The 16,409-nt window shown below is 39.3% G+C and overlaps 1 protein-coding gene and 2 non-coding genes across 3 annotated transcripts in view; 1 reads left to right on the top strand and 2 right to left on the bottom strand.

Annotated features, from left to right (window-relative positions):
• Positions 1-2,888, top strand: part of LOC147921490 (uncharacterized) — an 80,957-nt gene extending 78,069 nt beyond the window's left edge. The window contains exons 6-8 of the mRNA XM_087497706.1: positions 658-2,244; positions 2,497-2,555; positions 2,673-2,888. Coding sequence (XP_087353832.1) covers positions 1,443-2,244; positions 2,497-2,555; positions 2,673-2,888 — 1,077 coding nt within the window. The 5' untranslated portion in view covers positions 658-1,442. The remainder of the gene's footprint in view (positions 1-657; positions 2,245-2,496; positions 2,556-2,672) is intronic.
• On the bottom strand, positions 583-689 carry LOC147921491 (small nucleolar RNA R71). The gene has a single exon (XR_015589870.1). It is a non-coding gene; the product is annotated as a small nucleolar RNA R71 (small nucleolar RNA).
• A 4,273-nt stretch (positions 2,889-7,161) lies between the features above and the next one.
• Positions 7,162-7,265, bottom strand: LOC147921489 (small nucleolar RNA R71). Its single transcript, XR_015589926.1, has one exon. It is a non-coding gene; the product is annotated as a small nucleolar RNA R71 (small nucleolar RNA).
• Between the last annotated feature and the right edge of the window lie 9,144 nt (positions 7,266-16,409).

Below are 16,409 nucleotides of genomic sequence, written 5' to 3'. Positions count from 1 at the left end.
CTGAGTACTGACTTGTTTTGGTTGTCTGCTTCTTTGTTTTGCATCTCAGGTACCTGTTGATTGCAACGTTGCATGCACACCATATCAAAAAGGCATCATAATCTCCTTCCTGCTATCGAGGACATCAATCGGTTACAAAGACCACGACAAGCTCGTCATCTCACTGATCATCCCGCACCAGTCACTATGGAACAACTGAATGAACCAAATCCGAGACCACGAAAAATTGGTGTTGGGGATGCACCGAACACTCATACTCAGCGTGCTGGAATCGTCCCTCCCGCCGTGCAGAATAACAACTTCGAAATCAAAGGCAGTCTGATCTCCATGATCCAGGAAAACAAGTTTCATGGGTTGCTTGTGGAGGATCCACTAGACCATTTAGACGAGTTCGACCGTCTGTGCAGTCTCACCAAGATCAACAGCGTGAGTGAGGATGGTTACAAGTTGCGCCTCTTCCCATTCTTCCTGGGAGACAAAGATCATCAATGGGAGAAAAACCTTCCCAAGGGATCAATCACCACTTGGGATGGTTGCAAGAAAGCTTTCTTGGCCAAGTTATTCTCCAACGCCAGAACAGCACGTCTCAGGAATGACATTTCTAGCTTTACTCAGAAGAGCTCAGAATCATTCTGTGAAGCCTGGGTGCGTTTCAAGGGTTACCACAACCAGTGTCCACACCATGGTTTCAACAACGAGTCACTGCAAAGCACTCTATACCGTGGTGTACTTCCAAAAATTGCATGCTGCTTGACACCGCTTCTAATGGTAACTTCCTGAACAAAGACGTTGATGAAGGATGGCAACTGATTGAGAATCTCGTCCAATCTGACGGCAACTACAATGAAGACTATGACCGCACGGTTAGAGGCGACGCTGGGTCTGAGGAGAAGTATAAGAGAGACCTTAAGAATGCCAATGAGAAGCTTGACCACCTCTTGCTAAGTCAGCAGAAGACTGTCCATTTCGTATATGAGGATGACCCTTTTCAAGTTCAGGATGGGAAGGGTGAGCAGTCTTAAGCGATCAACTACGTCCAGAATCAAGGTGGACACAACAAGGGTTATAACCCCTACAAGACGAACCCCAATTTGTCTTACCGGAGCACCAATGTTGCAAATCCACAAGATCAGGTGTACCCTCCTCAGCAGCAACAACAAGGTCCGCAAAAGCCTTTTGTTCCTTACAATCAAGGATTTGTGCCTAAGCAACAGTTCCAGCAAGGTTATCACGCTCCTTCCGGAACACCACCAGGATTTTCGCCTCAACAAGTTCAACCTACTCAAGCTACAGATCAAGAAATGAAGCACATGCTGCAACAACTTCTTCAAGGTCAAGCTAGTGGTTCTCTGGATACCGCTAAGAAGTTTGCTGAACTCAGTCAGCGGATGGAATGTTCTTACAATGATTTGCATGTCAAGTTTTAAGCTCTTAACTCCAAGATGAAGTATATGGAAGGCAAGACTGTTTCTACTTCTACCCCAACAACTGGCCAACTACCTGGAAAAGCAGTTCAAAACCCCAAGGGCTATGCTACTATGCATGCCATCACCACCCAAGCTGTAGATGTACGGCTCACTGAGGACACTGAGAGTTTATATGGGGAGGATTTTCTTCAAGATGAAGTTCAGATAAAAGATCCTGTCGAGGTGCTCAAGGATCCAATTAAGTCAGCCAAGCAATTTGATCCTGAAGCTACTAAAGAACTCGCTGCTCCCAAGGATAAACCTGTGAGATTCATTCCTCCACCATACAAGCCACCTCTACCATTTCCAGTGAGGTTCAAGAAGCAGCTTACTGAGAAGTATAAAACTCTGTTCGAAAAACAAGTCAATGAGATCGAACTTAGAATGTCTTTGCTTGATGCATTTGCACTTATGCCTCAATATCAAAAGTTTTTAACTGATTTGGTAACAAAAAGGACAAAAGAGAAGGAGAAGATAGCTAAAGGAGCTCAAGCTAAGGCTCTGGAAGATGAGAGGGTAGTGCATGACATAGGTGGGGTTATTCATGAATGCAAAGCTGTTATTCAGAAGATTATTATCCCAAAGAAGCTAGAGGACCCTGGTTCTTTCACCTTACCTTGTTCTCTAGGTCCATTGACCTTCAAAAAGTGCCTATGTGACCTTGGTGCTTCAGTAAGCCTCATGCCACTCTCTGTAGCTCAGAGGCTAGGATTCAACGAATACAAGTCATGCAACCTCCACTTAATATTGGCAGATAGGACTACTAGATTGCCTCATGGTCTATTAGAGAACCTGCCCATTAAAATTGGACAAGCTGAGATTTCTACTGACTTTGTGGTGCTGGGAATGGATGAAGAGCCTAAAGATCCACTAATCCTGGGAAGACCTTTCTTAGCTACAGCTGGAGCAGTCATTGATGTCAAGAAGGGAATGAATGATCTGAATTTGGGTAAAAACTACAAGATGAAGTTTGATATCAAGGATTCTAAGAAGAAACCAACTATTGATGGACATACATTCGTGATTGAAGAGAAAGATCAGAAAGTTGGGTCTGACATCTTTGAGGGTGTGAATGAGGCAGAAACAGAGGTTTTGGTAACCAAAGAGAAAACTCAAAGGGTCACTCAACCATGCTGCAACTCGCGTGCAATCGATACCCTCCCTAAGCGTCGAGACTTACCTCCTAAACTTCACCAACCACAACAGACAAGTCTTCCCGCGCTTGACAGGTTGTCTGAGCTCCAAACAACCAAGATTCTAGCTGATGCAGTGGGGGAGTTAACAACCATGGTGAAGGAGATGAGTGGGCAAATCATGCAGCTCGAGGGTAAAGTTAAAATTTCTTCTCCAAGAAAAGCAAGGCCGAGGTTTGGAATACTGAAGAAGAGCAGTTCATCTGTTGCTGAACCTACAGATAGTTAAGAAGTATCTGGCTAGACAAGACGTAACAGAGGGGAGCTCATCACCTCTCTATGAACCTCCCAAAGCATAAGGAGTATGCAAAGTCAAGCTCAGAGACTTTAAACAAGCTCACTTGGGAGGAAGTCCCAAAGGTATCTCTGTAAATACAATTTAGGATCTAGTGTTTTTAATTTTTGTTTTTAGTTTTCTTCTTTTCAGGAAATTGCAGAAAGGAGTATGGATAACTAAAGTGGAAAAGAAAAAAAATCGAGTTGGCAGTTGCGAGAGGCACCAGAAAAAAACAAAGGAAATAGCAGTTTGTTGGGTTTTACAGACGTGGAATGAAGCACCAAAAGAGGAGCTCTGACTCGACAAACTCAGGAGACTGTGACTCGATCGACCACGGCTACGAAGCTCCAAAGTCGACTCGACTGGATCTCTCCAATTCCAACTCCTCTCTCATCTTTACGTCTTCACGCGACTTGACCGATGGCAAAATTTGACTCGATCCGCCTCTCTCAACTGCCGACTCGATTGACGTCCTGGACCACCACTGCTATATGTCGTCATCGTGTACAAGCTCCGACAAGGCGCTGAGTCAAGAAGAGCAGTGAAACGCTCTAGTAAAAAAAAATCTCGTGGAAAGAAGCCAATGGAACAGAGGGATGAGGTTAGCGGCTATGAGATGGAGCAGAACGTTTATCGAAGACATGCAGTGCGACGACCAGCATAACGTTGATCAGAACACGCAAACGGTTGAGCAGAAAGTCGACCAAGCAGATGAGGCCACTCTTGCGGATCCTGAACAAGGCGAGGGACAACGTCAGTACCACGCTCCTCCTTGGGCGAGCACCGACTCCTTCTTTTACTACTGAGGTACTCCTACCATTCCTTTGTATATAATATTTCATTCATGCATTGTTTTTGTTGTGATTCTCAAATCCTTCTTCAAATTTCTCTTACACAAGGGACTGTGTAATTTAAGTTTGGGGGAGGGTTTGAGATGATGTATCTGATGATGTTTTCTGTGATTCTTATTTCAAATTTTTGCATCATATCATGTTTGAGTCTACATTCATCTATTTGCATAGAAAAACCAAAAAAATTTGAATTTCCACAAAAAAAAAAAAGAGTGTTCATGTAGTTTGCATTTGCATATTAAGATTGAGTCTAGTCTAGTGTTATTCATATAGGGCTGTTGCATTTAGCATAGGGGTTGATGATGATTGTAATCTTGTTAGCAAGCTGAATTCAATAGGATAGGATCAAGGCCCTTGTTATTAGTTCTGTGATGCATGTTGATTGAACTTGAAATGTAAGACTGAACTAGGCTTTGAATTCTCGAAATTGCATTCTAGTCTTGATTGAAGCATGTTTTGAATTGGCATCATTCCCTATCTATATGAACCTAATCATGACTTGCAATTATCCTGTTATACATTGAAGTTGAACTCATAGATACTATATACATACTTGGATTATCTTTCTCCTTTTTACCACCCTTGTTAATCCAAGTAGCTGATTCCCATCTTTGGAACAGTTTCCCGCACCCTTAACCAACCGTTTTTTCAAGTCAATTGTATTCTTGAGTGTGAGGCCTTTTCCGAGTTGAGCTTGTTAGAAAGTGTTAGATTTTAGCCGACAAGAGTAAGATTATGTGTAGTTCTAGTACGCATTTTCTGGACTAGTAGGACTAGGTGAGAACTCGATTTTGGGTTTTGAGATTGGATTTGTACTGAAAGGAGAAAGAGTAAAAGAGAAAGAAAAAAAGGGGAAAGAGTCTTTAGGAGGGGAATGTGTTTTCAAGTTTTACAAGTCTAGTAACGGATGTGGGTTGTGCAATGTAAAAGTGTTATTGGTTCTGGGCATAGAAAGAAAAATTTAGATAAACAAGAGAAAGCAAAACGCTTAAGAAGTCTAGAGTTCTAAGAAGAAAAGAAAGAGAACCATAGTGATAAAAAAGTTTCCCATCCGCTAGATTGATATGAAGTAACCTCCTCCTAAGGCTAAGTAAAAAGAATGAGAGAATGGCTTTAAAAAGAGAGATCGATGAAGGGTAGAGATAGAACCAACATCTGGGTTAGAAAGTTAGAGCTAAGTTTCTTTGGGACCTTTGGGTAGACGGGACACTGCTCTTGTATGTATCAGTTGGTTTCAACCTTTAGCCTTCTCTTAAGCTCAATTCATTTTTGAGAGAGAACCCTGTTCTACATTGTTAAAACCACTTTCAAAGGAGACCATTTTTGTCTATACCCTTTCAACGCAGCCAAATGAGTTTAATGACATTGCATAGTTTGATTCATGGTTCTTTGTTAATGAATGTTAAAGGGAATGATAGAAATTATAGCATGTGTAGATTAAAGTTCGGAATCGTTTCAGGTTGTGATGAGCTTGTCTAAAGTTTTTAAAATAGAGTTCCTTCACCATGCATCATAGAACTAAAAACAAGGACCTTGATTCTAACTACTCTATTCAGCATGTTTTAGGTTCTGAGACCCCATCTTCAAACCTCTCTTCCATACTTTGTTCTTGATCGTTTGCTTTGGCAAGCAAAGAATAAGTTTGGGGGAGTTGATATGTGTATATTTTACACTCTTTCATCATGCATTTCTCATTCATTATGTTCTCTTAACTCATTGTTTTGCATTGTTTTCAGTTTCTTTTGCATAATATGCATATTCAGGTAGTATTTGCATTGGTTTTGCATGCATCTTGCATATTGGAGTTATTTCAGGTGTTTTAGGAGATGTCCAAACCATCAAAAGAAAACAGGGAGCAAGAGAGCAGTCCAGCGACCCAACCTTCCACGTCTTTGATCGAGTCGAGTGAAGATTTTACGTTGGGATTCAGCTTTCTACGTCTTCATCAAAGTTGTAGAGAATCGAGTCATCATTCTAATGCCGTTAATTTCGAGCCAATCGGAGGCGTGGTTCAAAGGTTATCAATATTGTAGTGGATGCACGTATGTTCTGAATTTCGACTCGACAGAGCTCCCACTCGATCGAACATGTTAGCAGCGACTCGACCAAGACGTCTCAGGAGGGCTCCTGAGCACCCTCAAGATGCGACTCGATCAGCAGCTCCCAGACAACACTTTTCAAGCTGCCTCTCTATCGACGATTTCAAGCTGCCTCTCGATCGACGATTTCAAGCCGCCATTCGATCAAACATCCTAGACCCCGACTCGATCGACACTCTCATGACGCGACTCGATCGATGCTATTAAACCGACGTCCTGGTTTTGTTCTGAAGGCGTCCGAGAAGGGTTCCTGAACCGACCTTCTATCTTGTCGTTTTATGTTTTAGGGCTTTTCATGTTTTACTATAAATACATTTTGTTAAGTCTTCACCCGAGACATCTCGATTTTCCTTAAGGTTTACTAGCCACCTAAAACGTTCTCTGATCTTGTAATCCAAATAGCTTTGATTTTATAGAGTTTTTGCATTGGATTTCTTATACAAAGTTGTTCACCTCATTTTTATCTATCTCATGATGCTTGATTCAATGCTTTCCGAGATTGTATCTTTGATGATGATTTTTGGATCTGAGTAGTGTTAGAGTTCTTGAGGATGGGATAGATTAGGTGGAGGATCTTAGTATGTAGGGTGTTTAAGTTTAGATTCGTATATTCCCTTCTGGACTAGAGTTAGAAATACTAGTTTCTCTCTGATCAATTGGAACTAGGTCTTAGACATTTCCGCACCCAAAAGGTGTTTGATGAAATGTCAGACCAACTAGTGCCAGAGACTTGCATTCCTAGCCTAAGAGATTAGTTGTCTAGGGTGTTCGTTGACGTGAATGAACTGGTTCGTCATGCCTGCTCGACCATGTTTCTCTAGCGAGAGCTAGGTTTGGAAGTGTTCGATTTTGAGTAGCTTCTACCAAGAGATGGGATTAGCTAAGTTATGATGTTCATTGTCTAGAGATAGTTTGCTTGTGGCATGTTAAACACTCTGTAGACTAGGAGACTCCACCGACATCAATTACTCCCAATCTTAGGACTTCTATTTTTTTGATTGATATTGCGTTTCTGTTCTTGCTATCTAGTTCATGTTTAAAATCGTTTTATGCTTTTACTCATTCAGTTTCGCTTCTTGTCATGCATGTTCGTTTCTAATCTAGTACTTCATTTTCATTTTGCATTTTTATCATTCTAGGAATGTTAGACATAAACACACTCTTCGAATGTGTTTGACTTGTGATATCTTGATTGCATGTTGAGTGATAGTAAGGTTTCCCAACTGGATTGACACCTTAAGTATTACAACTACATAAGGTTAACTGAACCTACTAGGACACACGAAAATCCTAGTATCAACTGCATAAGGTACAAAGTCTTTTTGTGAAGCGTGGGAGAGATTTAAGGAGTATATGAGGGATTGTCCTCATCATGGCTTTTCACAAGAGAATTTTATGAACATCTTCTATGGAGGAATTGACCAGAAGTACCAAATGGCACTCGATACTGCCAGCAGAGGAGATTTTTCTACTAACACTACTGCTGAAGCAAACCTCTTGATCGAAAACCTTGCAGCGAGTAACAGTAATCATAGTCATGAGTATGATCGTTCTTTGCATGTTGTTAGTTCTGTGGATACAAATGTTATTAAGAATCTCACTGCTAAGGTAGACCTTCTTTTGAAGAGAGATCAAAAAGCTATCAACATGTGCGACGGGCAGACAGGTGTTTATCAGCAAGTTGGAGTACATTCAGGTTTTGAGCGGACAAAGGAGTTGAACTATGTAGGAGGACAAGAGAACTATCAGAATCATGGGTTTAACCAGAATTATAGAAATTATCCTAATCTCGCTTACAAAAGCACTAATGTCGAGAATCCTCAAGATCAAGTGTATCCTCCACATAGTCAACAAGGTAACTTCCCGCAAGGGTTTGAGAACAAGGGTGCTGGATTTAATAGCTCAAATGTCCAAGGATACCACGCTCCATCTGCAGCTCCACTAGATAACAAACTAAAATTGATGATGCAAGCACTGCTGGACGGCCATAAGAAAAGTTCTGCTGAGATTAATGTCAAGATGGATAGCATGTACAATGATTTGAATGGGAAATTTGAGAGGTTGAGTTCACGTGTTGATTCCATTGATAAGAGAGTTTGTGCTATTTCTTCTAGCTCTAAGAACAAAGAGTCATGCAATGCTAAGTTGTGTTGTGATCAACTCATGTTTGGCTTCCGCAGAGCCATGATCGATCAGTCTTGAGCATAGATCGACCAGTCCTATTTATTCTGATAATTCGAGTTTGATCCCCAGAGAAGTTGGATCGACCTATCCCCCATATAGATCGGCCGATCCCGTCGTTGTTGTAGAGCCTGTCTCAGAAAATTTCACTCCTTCTGTTGAACGACCATTCCATGCTGCAATAATGGGGAATTACGATTCATCTGCTCCTAATATGAATACCAAGGAATCACTTCTTGTGGAACCAAAGCCCTATAGGCCACAAATTCCTTTTCCAAGAAGACATGTGAAGAAACCTCTGGATGAAAAGAAGTATGATCGGTACAAAGAAGCTATGAGTGAGTTCACCGCTGACATTCCCTTTAGAGAGGCAGTAAAGCATATATCTTTATTGAAGAAGGTTTACAATGATGTTGTGGTTGAAGAAAAGGATTTGGTGGAGGTTAAGGCGTTTTTGGCTCTAGAGAAGAAGAACATTCATGCTCCAGTTTTGAAAAGACTACCAAAGTTAGAAGATCCAGGAAAATTTGTTGTTCAATGCTCCATCTTAGGAGTGAACTTTGAGGATTCCCTTTGTGACACTGGATCTAGTGTGAACGTAATGTCTAAAGCTGTCGCAGAGAGGTTGGGGATTGATGATATGAAGGCATCTAAGGTCTCTCTTAAGTTTGCAAATGTTGTCTCCACGACTCCACAAGGCTTCATTAGTAATTTAGATGTTCAAGTTTGGAGTTGCTTGGTTGCTACAGATTTTCATGTTGTGGAAATGAGCGAGGGTTCTGTTATGCCTTTGATTCTTGGAAGACCTTTCCTAGCAACAGTGGGAACAGTTGTTGACTTGTCTAATAAGAGGATCACTTTCTCTAACATTGATGATAAATTCTTCTACAACGTAATCACTACAAATGGAGTTACAAGACATTGTCTAACTGTAGAAAATGAGAAGAAGGTGGATGCCATGATAATGGGAGAGAATGGTGATAAGAATGAGGTCAACGAAGTCCTGGATGGAGACACTCGTTCTTCTGCGAAGAGTTCTAAGAATGTTAAAAAGAGAGACAAGCCAAAGATAGAGAGAGTAATACACGATCTTCACATAACCTGGGTACCCCAGAGATATGTTAGAGACACCATTGATTACAAGGTGAAGTGTAAAGGAGTATCTCGGCCTTTCTCTAAGGTTACAGCCATTCTCACTCCGGAGTTTCAAGAGAAAGGCCAAGAAGCAATGGATGATATGATGAAAAAGATTCTCGAGCTTAACCTGACAAATGGGAGAGCTTGTTTTGACACATGTTCTCACCCTCCCATCACTTGACACCTGAAACCACGGTCAAGCTATAGACCTTAAACAAGCGCTTATGGGAGGCAACCCATGGGGTTTGTGTTGGCTTACCCTTTATTTTTTTTATTTGCCTTAAGATTTTGGTTTTGTTTTTAGGATTTATTACCGTGGAATCACGTCTGGTGTTAAGTATTTTCAGGAACAGGTTCCAAACGCAGAAGATGCGAAATTTTATTTTTGTTCTAGGAGCTTCGGATCGATCGATCCTCCTTACAGATCGGTCGATCCCGTTGGTTTGCTGCGGGTATCTCCAAGTTCAGTAATTTTGCAGATCGGTCGATCCCATCTTGAGACCGATCCGTCCCCACCCTTGCCAACACAACTCCGACACCAGATGCGAGATCACCGGTTTTTCTTTCTTTTCCTTTCTTTTTCTTTTTCATTTTTCTTATTTTCTTTGTGGGATTCATTCTTTTCTTGGTTTTGCTTTCACACCGAGACGGTGTGAAGTAAGTCCGGGGGAGGGGTGTCTCCAAGTTACTAATGTCGTTTTCTTTAGTCGTTTTCTTTAGTTGTTTTATTTGGTTTTTTTTTTTGAGTCTTTTTATTTTCTAAAAAATAAAAAATAAATGTTGGGAAACTATGATAATTTCTAGGAGTGTTTGCTTTGAACTAACACTCTTATGATTGCTTTAGTACTTTTGATTTTTGAATGAAGCTTGGAAAGAACATGAGAAGAATTAACACGCCCCAAAAGACCCTCACCGACGAGAACAAGAAGTTGATCCTGCGTTGTCTCTAGCTTTGAAAGGAATTAACCGGATTTAACTTCTTGCCTTGGGACTTGGTATACATCGAACAAGACTCCTCCCTTAAGCAATACAAGACAATCATCTCCTCACAAGTATGCTTCCCCTCTCTCTTCCCCTCAATAATCAATAAAAAAAAAAGAGAAAAGAAGAAGAAGAGGATATATGTAATAAAGAAGTGAACCGAGGGTTGTGCGTAAACCTGTGTATCCTTCGAAATTCATGGAAACCTTTCCAAAGAAAAGAGCAAAGGATCAATAAAAGAAAATACAATGATACCCTAGAAAATTAAGGAAAAATCGATCCTTTGGAAGTGAGAAAAGAGAGAGGAAAAGAAGCATATGTAGGAAGTCTTGGGCATTAAAAGGTTGAAGGAGTCAACAAGTTCAGTGATCGATATTCCCTCGACGAGACCACACATTTTTCACTAATCTGATTTAGAGAGGCAACTAGGCCTGGGCAAAATATCCGGATCTGAAGATCCGATCCGAACCCGATCCAAAAAACCCGATCCGAACCTGTATCCAAAATTTTAAAATACCCAAACGGGTTCTAAATCTCTAAATCCGAAAACCCGAATTCGAACCCAATCTGAACCGAAATCCGAAAGGGTATCCGAATATACCCACATTATTAATATATAGTAGTAATATATTAGTAATATTTATAATTTTAATTATATAAATGTTCAAAATATTCAGATATTTAGATAGTTTCGATAATTTGAAGTATTTAAACTGTTTATTAGTAAATTTGGGTAAAAAATACTCTAAATTTTTAGATATATTACGTATTATTGAATAATTTAGACTAAATTAGATACTAAAATTTTGAGTTTTGTGAACTTTGGGTAATCCGAATCCGAACCCGAAATACCCGAACCGAATTTGATCCGACCCGAAGTCTAGAAATACCCGAATGGGTCCTATATCTCTAAACCCGAAAACCCAAAAATCCGAATTACCCAAACCAAACCCGAACGGGTACCCGAATGCCCAGGCCTAGAGGCAACAATGGGGATGCTGAAGGTTTTTTAAGGTTGTGGAGTTCAGAGTAGGAAGTGTTGATCCTAATCATGGGCAGAGTACAAAAAGTAGTTCTTAATTTCATTTGATGAAGAGTACAAAAAAGAGGTTCTAAAGATTATGTGAGTTTCCACTTTCAAAACTTTTCTCTGATCATGAGTTTTTGACTGTTCTTGCTTGAGGACAAGCAAAGATTCAAGTCCGGGGGAAGTGATGTGTCTGTATTTTATAGGTTTTAACCATAGTTTTTAGGTTTGTTTTGAGTCTTTTATTGAGTCAAAATGTGCTTTTAGAGTCTTTTTAGTCTTTTATGAGTTTGTACAGGTTCTAGGTTGCTTTTGAAGGAAACTGAGTGTTTTGGGGATGAAAACAAGCATCTGGAGCCATTTTGGTGAAGACTGATCGAACTAGCAAGCAGATGGAGCGAACACAGAAAAAGCATCCTGGATCGGATCGACCGATCCTGAGCCCCACACAACTTTTCCTTTTTCGTTTTAAACCGACTTTTAGGGTTTTATTTTAGTATTTAAGAAAGAGGCACGACCTCTAGAAAGACAACTTTTATTCTACGCAGCTTTTGAGTATTTGTAAACTTTGGGTGAAGATCTCTAATCCTTCTTGACACCTTTGAGAAGAATTCTAAACCCTCTTTATTTCTTTTGCAATTCAATTATGTCTTATTCATCTTTGATTTGTTGTTTCTGTTTCTCCATGTCTGAATAGTTTCTCTATTCGGTTTTGGGTTTCAAAGGGGTTTATGATTCTCTAACGATGGTGTTTTAGATAAGGGATTGAATTATTTTGTTCTTCATCTATTGTTGTTCTTAAAGCCTAAACTAGATTAGCTACCTAGTTTATGATCATAAATTAAATTCATCGGGGCACCGAAAGTATTGTTGAGTTGCTAGAAAAGATCATAGGTGAGCAAGGTGGACCTTAGCCAACGGAAGTTGAAGTTGAGGCACCTTGTGAACTTATCAAACTTGAACTTGTTATTGCTTGCTTGGTTTGCTAGGTCCAAACGACGGTTTAGGGTCTAGTGAATTCATTGCATAGATAGTTAACGCTGCGGAAGTAGGTTAGCTTTACAACTGTGATTTGAGTTCTAGAACGGTGTTTAACGCATCCCCATCTAACCACCTTAGTCCGAGAATTGTATCCCCCAGAGATTCACTGTGCCCAATATTTTTCTTTCTGAATTAAAAACAGTTTATTTACTTTCCGATTTTGATTATTACTTGTTTTACAAAATTCCTCTTTTGTCTTAGCTATATTTAATCTTCATAATTTCATAGTGCAATTGCTTGGTCTCTGTGGATTCGATGCTGAAGTGTTTCGACGACACCACTAGATCGTGGTTGAGTACACATTAGGTTTTAATTGACCTTTTGATCAATATCTAAGCATATGATTGGATGTGGACCTTGTAAGTCGCGAGTGTTAACCTTGGTATGGATTGTGTTGGTCAGTTGGTTAAGAGTTGTGCAGACTGTTGCGATAATTGCAGGAGGTGTGTTGGCAGTTGGACTGCATTGCGAGATTCGAGGAAGCATATCTGTTAATGGAGAAAAATTGTAATGCTTGTAGCTTAAAAAGTGGACTTTTGATATGAGTGTCGATCAATACCATTAATTTTTAGGGTTTTCTATTTGATTTTGTTTCCTTCGATTTGGTACGGATTTGGGAAAAACTCCAGGTCTCTATTCAAAGGGGCGATGCCCTAGTGTTTTGGGTAGAAAGAAACTTATTTCGTCGTCTTTGTGAAAGAGAGAAAGAAGTCTCCCTGTTGTGAGATTGTTATGTGATCAATGATCAATAAAGGGCTTTATGTGTTGTCTCTTGTGACAAATTTATGTGGGGAAGAGATCAGGGCATGATATTACGTTAGGAGGTTGCTATGCTATGCTCATGCTTGTATCGTTTTTGGTCTGTCAATCATTTTTGTTTTGATTTGAGTGAATGACCATGACTTATCTGAGCAATTAGAATTTGTTTGATTCGTTTTGGTGGTTTGTGTGATTGATTACGTATTAGTTTTCTAAGCAATTGTGGTGTTTCTATGTCCTTGTGTGGTTGTGTCTTGGATGTGTCGTGAGAGATGATGTGATAGAAGAAAATGGTTGTTGATGGGGAGATCGTCAACGAATGTGTGAAAAGATCAGGGTGTCGACTGACATTAGGAGGGTATTAAGATAAATCACCCTCCTGGCCGTCACCTCTATATTTTCTTTCCAAGGCAATTCTACATATCAAGTCGCTTGTCAAACTCGAAAGAACTCCGCTATAAACTAACCGATGAAGAAGAAAAAATCGCTTTCTCTACCGTCTCCATCATTACGTTTATCTCCTCTTATCTCATCTGGAAGGACTGAACAATTTTTTGGCTGAGAAGATGCATAACAAATTAACACATTTACTCTGAATGGAAATTTGAAATATATTTGTTTGTTAATTAATTACTGTTACGATAAAACATTAGATAACTCGTTGAGATGTTTATTATTAATGGACAAGTTTGCAATGTTGCATGATTATCGTACATTCCATTAACATTATTATGGGGATATATAAAACGTATTGGAGACAAATAGATTACAAGAATTATTACAGAGTAGATAATACAAAACTTTCTCTATATGGGGAAAAGGCCACATCTCTCCCACCATTCAAGAATGTAGCAACAGCTTTTCTTTCCCGGCGGCTGGCGAACTTAAGATCGTGTGTTTTCATGACATTCATGAGCCATCTTGTAAATGCGGATGTGGATGGCTGAAGTAGTGTCTGTGTGATTTAAGACGTGATACATAATTGCTGTTGTTTAATGTGTGTGAGAAGTTTCTAGAAGGTTTGAGAAGGCAATATTGAATGACAGTTTAAGGATGGATTGAAGAGGAAAACTACTATTTTTTTGGTTGATTAAATTGGAGTTTTACAAGGAAAAGGAAAATAGCAAAAAGGAAAAAAGTCTTTTTTCTTATGGAATTTGGAAATATTCTCTTATGGTGATTAGGAAGTCTTGATGGATATATAAGGAGGTGTTGGGCACGTCGTAGAGAAGGAAGAGAGCTGAGAGATAAAAGATAAAAATACTAGAAAGCTTTCTCATTGTGTACGACTTAGTTTCGCGGTTTGGTGCTTGTGTTGTTCAAGCTTCTTTGTTCGTCGGTGTGATGTGTGTGTGAAGGTTGCTCAAGACAGTTGAAGATTTAAAGTCTAGGCTTAGGGAGAGTTTAGCCCAAGGTTAGGTTATCTTGGTTTGAATCTAGGCTTGGTGTGAGTTTAGTTAAGGGTAAAGATTTATCCTTAAGATTTCATGTTATAGAACGGAGCGGTGAATTAAGAGGGTTGTGCTTGATTTACGCGTAAATCAAATATAACATGAAATCTATTCGAGGATACAGATTTCGACTTTCTGCAAACGCGTAAATCAAATACAACCTATTCGCAAACTCGTGAATCAAGCACAACCCTCTTAATTCACAGCTCAGTTCTATAACATGAAATCTTAAGGATAAATTTCTACCCTTAACTAAACTCACACAGAGCCTAGATTCAAACCAAGATAACCTAACCTTGGGCTAAACTCCACCTGAGCCTAGACTTCAGATCTTCAACTCTCTTGAGAAACCTTCACACCGACGAACAAAGAAGATTGAACAACACAAGCCCAAACCGCGAAACTAAGCCGCACATAATGAGAAAGCTCTCTAGGGTTTTTATCTTTTATCTCTCAGCTCTCTTGCTTCTATATGACGTGCCCAACACCTCCTTATATATCCATCAATACTTCCTAATCACCATAGGAGAAGATTTTCAAATTCCATAAGAAAATGACTTTTTCCTTTTCCTTGTAAAACTCCAATTTAATCAATCCAACAAATAGTAGTTTTCCTCTTTAATTCATCCTCAAACCGTCCTTCAATATTTCCTTCTCAAACCTTTTAGAAAATTCTCACGCACATAAAACAACAACAATCATGTATCACGTCTTGAATCACACAGACACTACTTCAGCCATCCAATATATATTCACATCTCGGCGGGTGAGACTACGAGGGTGGGAACGCGGCCGAACTGAAGGAGCATGAGCGGTCCATAACAGAGGCTGAGAAAATGAAGGGGTGAGGGTGGAGGCTGAGCTGGTGGAGGTTTCCTATAACTGCAAGCCGCCACGAAGGTGGTGGGTTCAGTTTTGATGTCGTTGTTCGCCTAGATTGTGATTTTAAGAAGATAAGTGCTAAGAAGGTCGATACACAGTGATATTTTCAAGATCATTTCCATTTTCGTTCACAACAACTATTTGTGTGTTTAATGAAAAGTTGTGTGTATCTTGTAAACTTCGCTTTACTTGTATTATATTATACAGTGTTTAATATAACATGATTAACGTGGTATTAGTAGTTGTCGCATATAGTGATTAAATAAAATGTCATTGTTTCATGATATAACATAATATAATTACGTCCCCACTAGTGTTTCGGGAAAGTTCAACTTTTTTTGTTCTTTTAAATGTATGAATACTTTTAGTGCTAAAATATAGCTTTTGTAAAAGCCACTCACTGTATATACAGTAGTTTTCTTGGCAAAAAAGGAAGTAAAAAGTAAATAAATTTAAACAAGGGAAATTGTTTGACAAAAAAACAAAAACAAAACCGCACTTCACTATCCTGTTTCTTATGGGCGCACTACTGTATATTCTCCAATACCATCATTTCTATGTCTTCTCTGTTCACTTCTACCATGACTGATGACTACTACTCGGTCTTGAACTCTTCATTTAAAATCTTCCTCATGTGAGAACCATATATAAAATCCTGATATAAATTTTGCTTAATACAAATAATATCCCTCGCTAGAAAGCTTTCATTATCATTTGACACAAGGGAAAAACATAATACCTCTAGGTTAGTTGCAAAACGCATGTGTGAACTCCGTTAGTCCTTTCTTGTATGTGTTTCAAATATCTGCAGTCTCTTTTTCCAAATGTTTGTACATCCTGATCCACTCTCTAACTTTATATATCTTGTGTCCAACTTTGTAGCCGAAAATGCGTCGAAATTAACCAATATATATAGGACCATGTCTTGCTAATTAGTTTCTAACGATATATTAACGAATTACCTATTATTTTTCAATGAAATTGTTTGTCGGTAGTTCCCGATGAAAGTTTTGGACATATTAATAACAAAAAAATAGTATATACTGTATATAAATAAACATAAT

The sequence above is a fragment of the Camelina sativa genome, chromosome 18 (genome assembly GCF_030686135.1).
Source record: "Camelina sativa cultivar CO46 ecotype springtype chromosome 18, ASM3068613v1".
NCBI lineage: Eukaryota > Viridiplantae > Streptophyta > Magnoliopsida > Brassicales > Brassicaceae > Camelina > Camelina sativa.
Note: the sequence above shows the minus strand (reverse complement) of the source record. Positions and strands in the feature narration are given on the sequence as shown.